Source organism: Haliotis rufescens, unplaced genomic scaffold, assembly GCF_023055435.1.
Source record: "Haliotis rufescens isolate VD_foot unplaced genomic scaffold, xgHalRufe1.0.p SCAF_3, whole genome shotgun sequence".
Classification (NCBI taxonomy): domain Eukaryota; kingdom Metazoa; phylum Mollusca; class Gastropoda; order Lepetellida; family Haliotidae; genus Haliotis; species Haliotis rufescens.
In genome coordinates this window covers 15,201,961-15,218,074 of record NW_025964001.1, presented here as the reverse complement: position 1 = coordinate 15,218,074, position 16,114 = coordinate 15,201,961, and the positions used below count along the sequence as shown (strand labels likewise).

Genomic DNA, 16,114 nt, shown 5'->3' with positions numbered 1-16,114 from the left:
ATGGCGCCGCTATCACTTGTAATTATGTAATGCTATCCAGCAAACAACTTCTTAATACCGATTACATAATTGGTCATTTTGAGCATTGTGTTATTGTCATTTTGATATCTATTCATAAGGATGAGGACAGACTAAATTCATCCCGATTCCATGTTTCTTTCATCTCTTTCCTGCATCTTGAGTGAGTGAGTGAGTGAGTGAGTGAGTTGTGCTTAATGCCGCTTTTAACAGTATTCCAGTTATATCACGGCGTGTCAGCTTAATGTGGGAGGAGAGACTGAAGTGATGCAGGTCTCAGACGATTACCACTTCGGTGAAACCCACGAGCGCGGGTATGGTGCTGACAAACCCAGAAACATAATCGGGGCAAACAGGGATTCGAACCCACAATCATAGGTTTCTGGCATGCCCAAGAGACGCAACTCTGCACAGCGAATTGCGGCACCTTAGACGACTGACCCACTCTTCCCCCCCCCCCACACCTCTGCATCTTGACATATGTAAAAGCATGAAATAGAATAAAAAGTTGTCACCAGAGCAGAGATCACCAAACTACAACAATCAGCCATTATGTTGTCATCATCATGTCAAGTTATCTTTATCTACATATCTGTAATTTCATGACTTGTAACATTTCCGGAGAAATCAGTGTTCTCCACAACAGAAGTAACCTTGCCATACATATACTACTCCAAAGAAGTTATGGAAGACCTGATTGTTTCATATTACCATAGTAAATCTGTCAGGTCATGACTCGTTAACGATGGTAATATGAAAGAATCAGGTGTTCTTTGACTTCTTTTGAGTAGTATACATTATTCAGGTTAGTTTTCTTCCATTTTTCACTTTTTCTAAAAGTCCACATTTTTAGATCAATAATCAGCTGATAATATGATAACCAACTGCACCAAACAGAAAAAATAATTTTTAAAGAAATCCTATCGGCCTATCATCCTGAGAATGATGATTATTTTGATTTCGTTGTAAAAGTCAAAATGTCAGATCCTGTATCACATCAGAGTTAGATTGACAAATTTTGATAGGTTTATATGTCTGGTCAATTTTCTTCATGTGCTCATCACTGAGTTCAAGTTTTTGAAATTGTAAATAAATCAATTTCAAATTGCAGATAACTTCACATTTTCACTTCTTCACAATATATAAGGTTCCTCATGAACTAAAGTGATATGGTCATGATATCTACAGATCCAATACAGAAATTATCTACAGCATGTGTATAACAAGATAAATAGATTCACCTTTAACTGAGATAACAGTAAGTATTGAGGTAGCTAATCTACAGTCATCCACCACGTTGACCATGTCATCGTAGGGCCTTCACTCAACATAGTATACATGTTGACCATATGCCAACATAGGGCCTTCACTCAACATAGTACATGTAGTATACATGTTGACCATATGCCAACGTAGGGCCTTCACTCTACATAGTACATGTAGTATACATGTTGACCATATGCCAACGTAGGGCCTTCACTCTACATAGTACATGTAGTATACATGTTGACCATATGCCAACGTAGGGCCTTCACTCTACATAGTACATGTAGTATACATGTTGACCATATGCCAACGTAGGGCCTTCACTCTACATAGTACATGTAGTATACATGTTGACCATATGCCAACGTAGGGCCTTCACTCTACATAGTACATGTAGTATACATGTTGACCATATGCCAACTTAGGACCTTCACTCTACATAGTAAATGTAGTATACATGTTGACCATATGTCATCGTAGGGTCTTCACTCTACATAGTAAACTTGTTAACTTGCAACCAGAGCAGGTATTGACTTTTTTAATTCAAAAACACTTTCATAAAATTTGTCAAGTATATTATTATTGCATCATGCATAACAGCTTGGCATCTTTTAATTTAGGTTCAGGAAAATAAGAAGACTTCTTCCCCATGTGTCCAATTTGTTTTCATATGACAATAGTTAATCTGTCATGTCTTCAACGTCTTTTGACATGACAGAAGAACTGAAGTCTTATGAAAATATTGGGTCTTCTTTAACTTCTTTAGAGCAGTATAGTTTCCATATTCTTTTCCTGCCTGTAAAATGACAAAACTATTTCCTGGGCAAATTATAAGAAAGAGTGATGAACAGCAACACACTGGAAGAACTTTGCCCAAAAGAATGCTAGACTATCTTTATACCAGAAGTTTGCATAGTAGCATATCCAAGACAATTTAACAGTTATTTTCCAGCCAAACCAATTTCCGTTGATACAAAACTCCTGAGGCCAAACAAGCTGCCATGATGGCTTGAAATCCTGATATCCACAAAAGCTCTTAGCACGTCTTGCAAGTCTTCAAACCAGAACACTCCTGGCATATTCAAGCACTGTACATCCTATCACACACAGACACTGCAGAACACACTACAGTATGCCTGTATCGGAACCACCATGTGGGTGATGGTAAGGTCATCATATGTTTGCCATCAGAACTCTGCATCAACTCTCTCCTTCAGCTGGTTGATCTGCTGAAGGAGGCTGGACGTGCTGCTGTGTATGGAGTTTGCCAGATGGTAGTCTGGTTCAGGCTGCATGTGGTAGTCCTGGTCGTTCCAGTCACTGTCGTCGTTGAGGCTGGAGAAGGAGCCCACTCGACTGGACATCCCCGTCCCGAAGGAACATTCAGAGTTTGTCTCGGAGTACCGGTCCTGCATGACCACCTTGTATTCTTGAATGGCTTCATGCAGTGACCACAGCTGACACAACAGTGACATGTCCAGCTGGCGCAGGTCCACCTGAAACACAAATTAACTGTTACATGCAATCCTCACAAATAGACAAGGTTGGTGAGGCAATGAGCTGGGTCACTAGTTTATGGCACTTTCTTTCATCGTGTTTCATCATTACATAACATGGGGCATGAAAATGTCTTTTCACCAGAACCAACATCAGTGAGTGAGTGGGGTGAGGTGAAATGGGGCTTATTGTCACGTCCAATATAATTGCACCTCTATAGTGACATGCATGCACGGTGTGTGTGTGTGTGTGTGTGTGTGTGTGTGTGTGTGTGTGTGTGTGTGTGTGTGTGTGTGTGTGTGTGTGTGTGTGTGTGTGTGTGTGTGTTGTGTGTGTGTGAGGTTTAATAAAGAACTAAACAACACACAGTATCTGCTATGTTCAGAAATCTTGGTAGTGAGTCCAAATATTTCAGCCAGGATTTATGACAGACAAATCTCTGGACTTATTTCAGATACTTATTTTTAAGCAAGCTAATCACCTATCTCTGGCTTACACATTTGTTCACTCCGGTCATGAACTACCATTGAAGTCAACTCAATAGTTTAACATGGATCTACTGTTGAGGGGCTATGAACACTCAGGGCCCAGTTTATATCTAACTGATATGAAAAAGCTGCAAAGAATAACTGGTTTTTTAATTTGTGACAAAAATCCATAAAAAATGAAATTGTCAGCATGTTCTTGAATAAGAAGAAAGGGTCGACTTTCAAAAATGTATTTCTTCAATGTGACATTTTGAAATAAGCATGAAAAGTGCAGTGTGTGAAATAGTTTTTCAACAGTACCTGCCAGTCAGGCTCACTTGATAATTTTTAAGCCACTTTTAGATTTGCGTCCTCATTTTTTTTGTTTTTTACAATTACCAAATACAAAGGGAAATCTGGTGGAAGAGAGAGAAAATGTATTTCAAGTTTAGCTAGATTAGAACTTCTATCAATATCAAACAGGTTTCTGTCATTTGCAGAACGAGTGACAAGCGACCAGATCAAGCACGACAAAGCCCTAGCTGTAGATCATTTTGGCAAGATAATCCTGTTTCGAACTTTCACATGAGACAGTTGAATAACAATATTATATAGATACATTACTACATAGAAAATTAAGATAGCCAGTAGGGCTACCTTGATTTTATTTTCACAAGCCAGAAAGAAAAATTTGTAGCCATGGGCTACCGGGCAGGTGCTTATTTCGCATACCGAGTGCTTGTCCCTGTAATCAAAAACTAGGTAGGATCCCCTCATCTTAACTGAGACTACAGGTTCTACGGCCACTCGCAGTTGTTATAGTTGACCAGGGACTTGTGAATATTGCCGCCTGACTCACACCAGCCATGAATATATGTTCCCTAACACTGACGTACAGATTCCAGCTTCTGTTTGCACCGGTTGAAACGTAAACACAGTGACATTCCTGACATCCCCATCATAACAACACATGTAATATAATTATAAACATGACAAGTGAAAACATTTAAACCCATGGAACATTCAGCCAGCACCCATCTGTTACCACCAACAATCAAGCTGAACTCTGAAAAACAATAATTGATAACCGTGTTGTGACAGCACAAGCTGAAATCTATAAACCCATACTGTACTAAACCCAATAAGCAACAGTCCTTACAAAAGCACCCAGATGTTGCTTGTCAGGGTTCGAGAAATGTTAAACTTGCGGGCAAGAAAAAATTATACAAATTGGATTTGAACCAAAAAATGACTGGGCTTAAAATGGTCGCTGAAGCACTGCAATATTAAGGTCTAAACACAACAATGATACCTGAATCTCATGATATCTAATACATGTAATACATCGCCATCGAATAACCATTCCTTGTTTATGTCATTTTAAGTCAGCTTATAAACCTATCACCGTATTACCCTATATTGCATTAGGTTCCTGACAAACTCACCTGACAGATGGTTGATAAGTTGGATAAAGCACGCCTCCGAGATTTTGGTTGAAAAAATAAAACCTTGAGCTCGGGAATAAAACTTGGGTCTTTGTCCCGTGGTCTTTTCCCTCGCTTACGGTCTTACATTTTCAACCAAAACCTCGGAGGTGTGGTTTATCCTATACATCAAGCATGGGTTTTTGCTTTCTTTGCCCGACAGTTTACTATTTTAGGTAAACAAATAATGTTTCTCATGGGTTTCATTTCTGACCGTCCTCATGGTCATTGGCACCAGCAACACAAGAAAATATCAGGCATTACTATATCGTGCCGGCAGTTTCATTTCGACCTTTTGTATCCATATCCAATAAATGACTTCTTTCCAACTGGAAATATTGACTAAGTAAGTTGTCAGTTTTTTGCTGATTGCCTTTCTCTTGAAAAGTGTAAGCATATTACTGTCACACTGTTTAGACCAATGAGCAGTGTCTTGGGAACAAAGATCAGTAAGAGAACCTGAATAAAGAAAAGTGGCCATTGATACTTCATCCCTCTCACTCTGATCCATTTTCAGCATCGACACCAAGGGTGAGTGAGTGAGTGAGTGAGTGAGTGAGTGAGTATGGTTTTACACCACTTTTAGCAATATTCCTGCAATATCACGGCGGTGGACACCAGAAATGGGCTTCACACATTGTACCCATGTCGGGAATCTAACCCAGGTCTTCGGCATGACGAGAGAACGCTTTAACCACTAGGCTAACCGACTGCCCTCGACACTAAGAGATAGGAGTTATACTAGAGGTATCCCAGTGAAGATCTGGGCTGGAACTGGTGTTCAGCAACCCATGTTTGTCATAAGAAGTGACTAACAGGAACAGATGGTGATTCAGACTTGGTGACTTGGTTGATGCATGTCATCGTATATCCCAAATCGATGCTCATGATGTCAGTCACTGGATTGTCTGGTTCAGACTTGATTATTTATAGACCACCGTTACATAACTGGAATATTGCTAAGCGAGTCATCAACCAACCAACATACAAACAAGTATACTGTGGGGTCAGAAAACGATCACAACTCAAAAAGGCATACCATATTTTTACCAAGCTATAGTTTACCATCCTGTTTACCTATCAATTACCCTAATTTTCACACATTCAAATCATCTTTTCGTTCTATTAACTACTGATGAAAGGAAGCGAAACAGGGTATCGATTTTGTTCTTTTTCCTACTTGTCATGATTGATGACGCTTGCCAAGTGGACCACAGTCAAAACCTGTGACTTGAGTCATCTAATATATTTAAATGACGAAGGCGCTTTTTGGATCCAATAAGGTGTGACAGTCCCCACAACCATGGCAACAACAGATATGATAATTAAGACGCCAGATGCCGCTGACTGTAACTGTCAGCTACCATGACTGCCGTCACCAAGTGCCGGGTGACACATGTCACACCATGGGACAAGTACAATATGACTAATGCCAGCATTTCAGTTGTACAATCAAACATATGGATTTGTATCGATAATTAAATCTATACAGCTACCCAAGCCATGCGAGAAGTCTTTGTGATATTTCTACAATGACTGTCCAGTGACTCAACGAGTTTATTGTCACTCCGTATGCTCAGCAATCACTGCTTGTGTACCAATGGAGATGATCATATACAGCCAGGATCACACTTATGCTCCACAGAAAAAAAGTCATATTTGTTGTCGTCAATATACCGGTAATTACTTTTCATTTAAGCCCAGACTTTTTTTATTTCGTGCTTTATTGATTTATGTGTGAAAAATGCTAATCATGTTTGGAAATAAAAACATTATCTGTAATTAAAACGTTCATAACATGATAAAACTATATTGCTATGTGAACTGCAGTTTGTCAAGCTGGCAACACTAATTCAACAGGATATAAAAAAAATTATTATTACTTTAGTTTTTTTAGAATATGTTTCACATGCATGTTCAATTTACTGGGGTTAATGGATCCATAAGCCTAAAAATTATCACCATAAACACTGATAAAACACATAACCTAGATATAAAAAGAAAACTGTAAAACAAAATCAAATTTTATCTTACAAATACAGATTTTTCCCCCTGAACATGGAAATCGTACAGCTGTATGCATGAGTGAGAAACTGTATGCAAAACAGCAATTCCACTATTGTCCCTTTATGCATAATGAATGCACAGCAGCTGAACAGCAGAGCATGTACAACTGCACAAAAACAAAATCTGAAACTCAACCTGATCTACAATGGTGCATAATCACCCACCTGCCGAATTCGGACAAAACCCTTCACCAAAGTGCCCCAATCAAACCCAATCACACAGAAATCACTATTCCCATTACGCTCATTTCAGCTTTGCAAATGGTCTTAAACTGTAATAAACATGGCTCATTATTCATTTTGAAGCCCATCAATACTGGTACAACCCTGCTGGACTATTTGTATCACACAGGAGTCTTTGTGCCTGGCTGCTTGCATCAGTAACCATGTAAAGACGTTGGAAGGCGCACCTCAGAGACAAGCGAAGCATTTCACTATAAGGTGTAATTGGAGACTAATCTTTTCACTCCCACAACAAAAAGGCCCTGTTTTGTTTTGCTGTGAATTTCCATATCCGACAAGCCCCTTGGGCATTACTCCTGTTTGCCAGTAGTAATGATACCCAATGATATAGATATAGGGTTACTACCTGTCAATCTCAGCCAGCAGCACGTTCTCCTGTACTTTGAGAATATGTGGAGGAAAATAGGAATTGCGTCCAGATTTATTTTTTTATTAATGATGTTCTGTTTCATGACTGATCTATAAATAATTCAGTTAAATGTTATAATATAAAATATGTCATCACTGTTAGCATGCACGGTTAATTTTAAAGCTCTAGTTATTCCCAGAATACATTTGGTACTTGGGAATAGCTTTGATAGCTGTACATCTAGTTGACTTCATGATGATGATGATGATGATGATGATGATGATGATCATCATCATCATCATCGTCGTCAAGTTACTATCGGGTTGGTTGGGTAGTTGAATGGTTAAAGCGTTCATTCGTCACGCCAAAGACCTGGGTTTGTTTCCCACATGCGTACATTGTGTGAAGCCCATTTCTGGTGTTCCCTGACATGGCATTTCTGAAATATTGCTAAAAGCGGGGAAAAACCATACTCGCTCACCCACTCAAATTATCATCAAAGTCATTGAAGTATTTTCCACGTTTTCCATAATCACTGTGTCAAAAATAACCGATGAAACTTCTAATTCAAGATAGTCAGGAATTCACAGGCATAAGTTTTTTACCCTCTCACCCAATCAATTTCATATCTGTTTTACAATTACAAATTCTAATGTTTCCACATTAACACACCCATCCTGACTTACTGACATGTGCCACCCATCCTGTTTCAAACCAATCTGTCAGCTTTGCGTGTACAGTTCCCAAAGCGCTGACCAACATCATTCTGTACCCCACCCTACCAAGAGTATAACGTATCATGAGCTGCAAAGAAAATCTCTTAGGCAGTGCATTGCTAATTGGAAAGCCTTCTTGTTTAAATACAAATGTGCATGCAGGGGACAGGGAAATAAATGTCACATTTTGGGAAATAGTGCCATATGAAACAGAGTTCAGTTAATAAAGGTAAATCATGCATCTTCAAACCATTGATGAGTGACACACATATGCAACTTGGACCAACACCCTGACTCTTCATATTTTCTCCAAAAGCCTGGCAGGAATCCATGTCAATATCTCAGATTTCCAGCACATGTGTATGTGACTCACGATATGTCAGAGTTTGCAGATTATTTCCAAATAACCTGAACCATGCTATTTTACAGATACTGATAAACGTTTACAACAGATTAGCTTCCAAGTTATACAACTTTCTGGTGATAACCTTTACAGGTGTCCGCTAATATAATCTTAGCAACGATAAAATATCAAAGACATTTTCAGTCTGCCAGTCTCCCACTGTCAAAATAAAGACCAGTAACATTTCTTAGCCCTTCAACAATGTTCAATATGCCACCATCTAGATATTGTCTATGGAAATCACTTAACATGACTAAATAACATAACAATTTTAACAGAAATCTACTACCGTATTCGATACAATAAGCGCCCCACTCTAATAAGTGCCCACGGCGATATTTGTTTATATATTGGCAGGTGAACAATCGCAATTTGCACCCCTTCCTATTGATCAATGGACACAAGACTTATTTATTCGTGTATTATATGCACTCGTGTGTTATATGCACCCTTAATTATGGGCATTTAAATTCTGGAAGATATATCTGTCGTGTATAATACGCACACACTTTCCTTTTGTATCATTTCATTCAGGTTGTCAGCATAAACCACGAAATTTTCGATCTTTCAACTCTGTCTTTTTCTCACTAAAATTATATTCTAATAAGAGCCCCCTATTTTTAATTTTTAGAGCGCCCTGGGTGCTTATTACGTTGAATACAGTACTACGATTTTACTTAATTTGAATTTTTTTTATGACTTTACAAGATACTTAGTGGAAAAAGTACTTGTATTGTTCTCCCTATGGAAATTACACGTCAGGGGTCCTTTCCACAAACTGATTGTGGTGCTGAGGTGATTGTAACTCTGATACTTTAACATAGACTTATGATTACTTTGTGCAACTTGGCCCAGAATTTTTTCTAAAGATTGTCCAAAGAGATGCTTAATATGGGGATTGGGTGGTTCGGCCATACAAATTAGCACTTAGTGTGTCATCATATTCATAACGCGTGGATCGTAGCAAATGCTTTCAGACACTGGTTTGCCAGATCCAAACTTGATTGTTTTTATTAATTTTCTGCTGGTGCAAAACAACATTCAAACTGATCATTCTCATTGGCCGTGAGTGGTCTGTTCCACTATATATATTAAAACCAGTTTTCCTACCACATGTACCATGTGTATTTTACATCAATATCACTAGAGTTGAGGAGATTGGTTGATGAGCCACTGCAGAGCTGCTGTAACCCAACACTCCTTATCACCCTGACACTATCTTCCTACAACATGTTCACTGTGGTAGAGATGTGCTCATACCTCATCCCGCTCTCCCTCAACCAGTAGAGCCAGGCACACCCTTATCAATCACTACTCCCTCACTATAACACTGGGCATCACTTTCTCAGATGGTAAACTTCAAAGTGATGACACAGAGACTAAAAATGTGGGTCAGCACTGGTCATATTTGCAGTGGACATGTAATTTGGAAGCCTACAGCTGTGAAGATCATAGTCTTTTCCTTACAATTCAGTTCATTTCGCTTTATCAACTAACAGTGAGCATTCAAAGGATCAAGGAATATTTACATGCTTCTAATCTTTTGATGAAACATATCCAATTATCAGTTCAGTGCTAGCTTTCTGAGTCTCATTGATTGTCAAATATACTACAGTAAACAACGGTTATAACAAACTTATAGGGACAACTAATTTAAGTTCGTTGTAACCGTAATTCGTTACAAGTATATATACAACATATATACACCAAATGGCCGGGACAAAAAAAAACAGTTTGTTAAAAAATTGTATCAGTCAGTTCGTAATAACCGTCTTCGTAATAAACAGAGTTTACTGTATATTACTCAAAAACAGCTAAGGACAGATTGACTATAACAATATGAGTGAGTGAGTATGGTTTTACGCCGCTTTTAGCAATATTCCAGCAATATCACGGCGGGGGGCACCAGAAATGGGCTTCACACATTGTACCCATGTCGGGAATCGAACCCGGGTCTTCGGCGTGACGAGCGAACGCTTAATCCACTAGGCTACCCGACCGCCCTATATAACAATATGAAAGAACTGGTTAGTCCTTCACTTTTTTGAGTAGTATATATGACAGATATGTAACACCAGCATGATTAGCATCATCACAATGAACTCAAACAAATGACTAAAATATCAGATTCTTTTAGTTGTCCTTTTTTAAATATATTACATCAATGCCAGAGAATAACCAGTCTTGTTTATCCGCTGAAACAGTGAGCGAGTATGGTTTTACGCCACTTTTAGCAATATCATGTCTGGAGACACCAGAAACGCTGAAACAGATTCCATTGGGCGTAAAAGGTTTGCAAACACAGTAGTGGGCAGTTTTAATGTCTTGGACTAAATCAAGAAAAATGGTCACCCTTCTAATACCAAAACAAATAGAATATCTTGAAAAATTATATGTTCTAGAAAAAGACAATATATTTCAAAGAACATGAGGAAGGTAGTGTCACCCAAATTCACAATTATTTATTCTCTGTTAGACATGTTTAAGCATGTTAAGTAATGTTTTTTTTTGGTCTGTTTAACGCCACACTTAGCAATATTCCAGCTATATGACAGTGGTCTGTAAATAATTGAGTCTGGACCAGACAATCCAGTGATTGATATCATGAACATCAATCCAGGCAATCTGGATACGATGACATGCATCAACCAAGTCAGCGAGGTGATGTAATTTTGGAGAATCACTGTCATTAATGCTCACAAATTAAAAAATAAATTCCTTGTATCATCTGACCATATGCAGACAATATTTCAACATTTATCAATCCCCAATAAAACAAGAATAACAGTTAAAGCAAGGTGCTTCATGCTTGACCTTGGACATAAGACCCTAATCCCACTTAATGAGGTTTTGCAAGGATCGATACACTATGATAATGGCCCTGCTTTAAGGATTACGCACTAAGTAATCCTTGGTACTTACTGGAAACACCCAAATTTCATAATCAGCTGTAACTTAATCTTTCCATAACACACAAAAATAGATTACATAATGCATAAAGGAACATGAGCTGGTAATATGTATCATGCTTATATATACTACTCAAAAGAAGTTAAAGAACAACCAATTCTTTCAAACTTCTTTTGAGTTGTATCTACTAATCGTTATACTGTACGCGGTATTGCACTGAAGTGAAAGGTAACTGCTGCATTTTGATCCTGATAATACAACTAAAGTGTCAGTTAACAGAGCATATATCAAACACACCAGCTGACATCGTCAATCAAAACATTTGACATTTATGTTTGAGGACATGACAGAAGTTTAGTTCCATTAATGATGCATCTTACTGCAGACAAAACCTCAGCATCAAGTGCTGCACACGTTCACTTAAAATGATATAATTTGTCCCTAGTACAGTATTTCTTCTATCGAGTGCACAGGCTCATTATTTTCAACCATTTCTCAGAAATGACATTTATTAGAGACATTACAATTATTTCTTTTGATATTATTGTGCTAATCTATAACTGCACTCAAATGAAAGTTACTGTCGTGGACAGTGAGTGAGAGAGTGAGTATGGTTTTGCGCCGCTTTTAGCAATATTCCAGCAATATCACGGCGGGGGACACCAGAAATGGGCTTCACACATTGTACCCATGTCGGGAATTGAACCCCGGGTCTTTGACGTGACGAGCGAACGCTTTAACCACTAGGCTACCCGACCGCCCCCTGTCGTGGACAGCCCCTTGCCCAGGGCTTCAGATAATAATTTTTAATATGTTTAATCATTACTCACAAGTTATCCATCAATCACACTGAGAACTGATACTCCTCTTTGGGTATTCAACATATTTAACTCCCTAGGGTCCAGTCTATTGGGTACTATTACTCCAATGTGTAGATATTAATGCACACATGCTGTTTCAGGCGACTTGTAATTTGTATCCATTCGTGCCCTGCCCCAATTTTTAAGCGTGTAACATGCCACATGAACTCACAACAGCGATAAACATGTCTCATTAACTATAAGTGAGACATAGTGCCTTATTAATGCATTATTCACTGCAGTAGGGTTCATGTAGGTGTGAAGCCTGCATTCAATCACTCAATAAAGGTCTGAACAGAAATATAAGTTAAAAAAGATACAATGGGTAAATATGCAAATTGTTGTTATATTGGGTTAAAAAAAATATATTATGCATATTTGTACGCAAGCAACTCAAAATTAATTGGGTAGTGGTGATTTATTTTGGATATTTTACACCATTATGCAGCTAACTGGGAGCTATGCTTGCTTCTATAACAAGAGTGAGTTGGTTTTAGTGCTGACGTTAAGAGTTCTAGTTACATCATGATGTGTCAGTTCAGTTCATTGTGGAAAACCAAACTGTTGCTAGTCAGACATTTACCACTTTGGTTTTGTTCGTTGTTAAAAGCCACACTCACCAATATTTTGCCTATGGTGGCCTGTAAATAGGGGCTAAGTCTGGGCTGTAGGGTGGGTGATTTAACTGTACAGCCCAGACTTAGCCCCCAGTGACTATTTCCTGTTCCGGCAAATGAAATCTGCCCAATGTGGAAGACTCATCGGGGATGCCGAGGATATAAAGGCTGTCACAGAGGCATGGTTAGAGGGCCAATCTGTGGATTTCTATAAAAGTGGTATTAAAAGCTTGAAGGACAAATGGAATAAGTGTATTGAGGTGAATGGAGATTATATTGAAAAATAAAAGTGCAAAAGATATTCTGCAACTTGGTCTTATATTGAAATTGCAAAACTTATTGAACGCCCCTCGTATGACACTAGTCTTAAGGGACCTTATTGCACTGATATTTATATCATTGCCTGTTCCCTTACCATAACACCACAATCAAATGGCATCACTTATCTCTCTGCCATTGAATCTGGTTAGCTGTACTTACACCGAAGACAATGATTATTTAATACTGTTTACAAACTGAAACAATTTGGAAGAATCATTTGGATATCAACGCGGATATCAACACAGCATACCATTATACATATTAATAGGGACTGACAGGCAGTAGGAAAACCCCAGTGAAGCTCATTGATCGATAATGTTAAAAAAATAAATTCATAGGATTCACTGAAATTACATTTTTTCAGGGGTTCCTATACACATGACGATTATATACTAGCGACTTAAAGAGTTAGTTTCTACTTATGGTAGGTGTCTTAAATATAAATGAAATGGTAACTGTAGAAGGGATTAAAGATAAATAACGACTTATACATTCAAACACTGTTGTGTCAAAGTTGAAGGGACCTACGTAAATAATTGGAGTTTGCCGAGGTTCGACACAACCGAAAATGATGAATAAAGAAATTTTACTTCAGATAACAGTTGGTTGGACACATCAAAGTTCGACACAACTATGCTTGACTGTATACATAAAAATATAAAATGTTCAATTATATTATAACATGTTGCAATGTATGTGATGAGCGAATAATTATATACATGATAAATAACATATACTGTAGGTCTATATCGTAAACACTGACACTAATCCACACATGATTAACATGGTTACAATGTACCCTTCCTGGCGCGTTATACCGAGGTACACCTGAAACCTACCATTTCTCTCCTGAGTGTTGTGAGTGATGCGTTGAGTCTGGAAAATGACGATACAGGATGAGGCGTAGAACTCGGAGACTCCACCTCACCGTTCACACCATTTGACGTGGGTGGGGTTCCGCTGTCCCCCTGGTCCGACTCACAAAGTGACTCTTGGGCCAGCTCCTCTAACAGGTTTGCCTTTAAAGTGTGCATCTTTTCCGTCTCTCGCCACTGAGAACTATCCGACCCAAGCAAGCCGCTAAAACACCGGGGTAGAGGCGGTAAACCGGGTATTTGCGACATGGTCGACTGGGGGTCGTTGTCTTCAGACATCTATGTGATTCGGTCAGCCCAATCGGCTGTCATGACACACAGTTGGCATCGAACGAATGTTCGTCAAAACTCAAAGTTTCTGAAGTTTCACTCGGCCGTCTTACGCTCGCACTGCGCCCTCTCTGCGAAGGGAAGTAACTGCTGTGGCAACTCGTTTCAGTAACGAGCAGGTGCGCGAAAGCGTAATTTGAGGCTAATGGTATAGAAGAAGGGACAAGGATCGAGCCAATTGGGAGTCATAACAAATTATTTTCCAGTCTTCAAAACCCACTATGTTGAGTCATTTTTTAATGAAATACATCAATCCAACAGTTACTGATTCCCTCATTATGCTATATCCCAATTTCACACATCATGCGTATACAATCTAATAGTAGTTCCAATAACCCACACTGGTCATGGGAACTGGGCTGTTTATATATAGTCCCTCTAAATTGGCCCTCTAAACAAAGCGCTTTAACTTCTTCTTTTTTGTATAAATAGTAAGATACTATATCGAATGTATCAATTATCTATCTTTAAAACTTCGCGTGATCAGTATCATGTACGCGATATATAATATGATATGAAGTTAAAGGTATACACGAGACCGAATACAAAATTTGTAACGCACCATAAGGCTTGAGAAACCTCCAGCTCCTGCGTGTCCACTTCAGTTTCATGATGCACGACACACCATCCGTATGTCCACTAGACTCGATCGTAAAGCATGACACTTCACCCGTGTGTCCAAGACAGACTCGTGATGCATGACACACCACCCGTACGTCCACTAGAATCGATCGTGATGCATGACACTTAACCCGTGTGTCCAAGACAGTCTCTTGGTGCATGACACATCACCCGTACGTCCACTAGACTCGATCGTAATGCATGACACAACATCCGTATGTCCACTAGACTCGATCGTAATGCATGACACACTATCCGTATGTCCACTAGACTCGATCGTAATGCATGACACACCATCCGTATGTCCACTAGACTCGATTGTAAAACATGACACAACATCCGTATGTCCACTAAACTCGATCGTAAAGCATGACACACCATCCGTATGTCAACTAGACTCGATCGTAAAGCATGACACACCATCCGTATGTCCACTAGACTCGATCGTAATGCATGACACAACATCCGTATGTCCACTAGACTCGATCGTAAAGCATGACACACCATCCGTACGTCCACTAGACTCGATCGTAAAGCATGACACACCATCCGTACGTCCACTAGAGTCGATCGTTATGCATGACCCACCATCCGTATGTCCACTAGACTCGATCGTAATGCATGACACAACATCCGTATGTCCACTAGACTCGATCGTAAAGCATGACACACCATCCGTATGTCCACTAAACTCGATCGTAAAGCATGACACACCACCCGTATGTCCACTAGACACGATCGTGATGCATGACACTTCACCCGTGTGTCCAAGACAGTCTCTTGGTGCATGACACACCATCCGTACGTCCACTAGACTCGATCGTAATGCATGACACACCATCCGTACGTCCACTAGACTCGATCGTAATGCATGACACACCATCCGTACGTCCACTAGAGTCGATCGTTATGCATGACACACCATCCGCATGTCCACTAGACTCGATCGTAAAGCATGACACACCATCCGTATGTCCACTAGACTCGATCGTAAAGCATGACACACCATCCGTATGTCCACTAGACGCGATCGTAGAGCATGACACACCATCCGTATGTCCACTAGACTCG

General features: G+C 39.3%; 1 protein-coding gene across 1 annotated transcript; it reads right to left on the bottom strand.

The window, feature by feature from the left end:
* Nucleotides 1-474: 474 nt before the first annotated feature.
* Nucleotides 475-14,484, bottom strand: LOC124134862 (leucine repeat adapter protein 25-like). The gene is made up of 2 exons (XM_046499937.2): nucleotides 14,057-14,484; nucleotides 475-2,780 (listed from the first exon to the last, which is right to left on the bottom strand). Exons 1-2 carry the CDS (start codon nucleotides 14,369-14,371, stop codon nucleotides 2,472-2,474), a joined length of 624 nt encoding a protein of 207 aa, XP_046355893.1. The 5' UTR covers nucleotides 14,372-14,484; the 3' UTR covers nucleotides 475-2,471.
* Between the last annotated feature and the right edge of the window lie 1,630 nt (nucleotides 14,485-16,114).

Coding starts and splice junctions, on each gene's coding strand:
- LOC124134862 (XM_046499937.2), bottom strand. CDS start 14,371: ATGTCTGAAGACAACGACCCCCAGTCGACCATGTCGCAAATACCCGGT. Junction 2,781..14,056: donor CAACACTCAGGAGAGAAATG/GTAGGTTTCAGG, acceptor TTTGTGTTTCAG/GTGGACCTGCGCCAGCTGGA.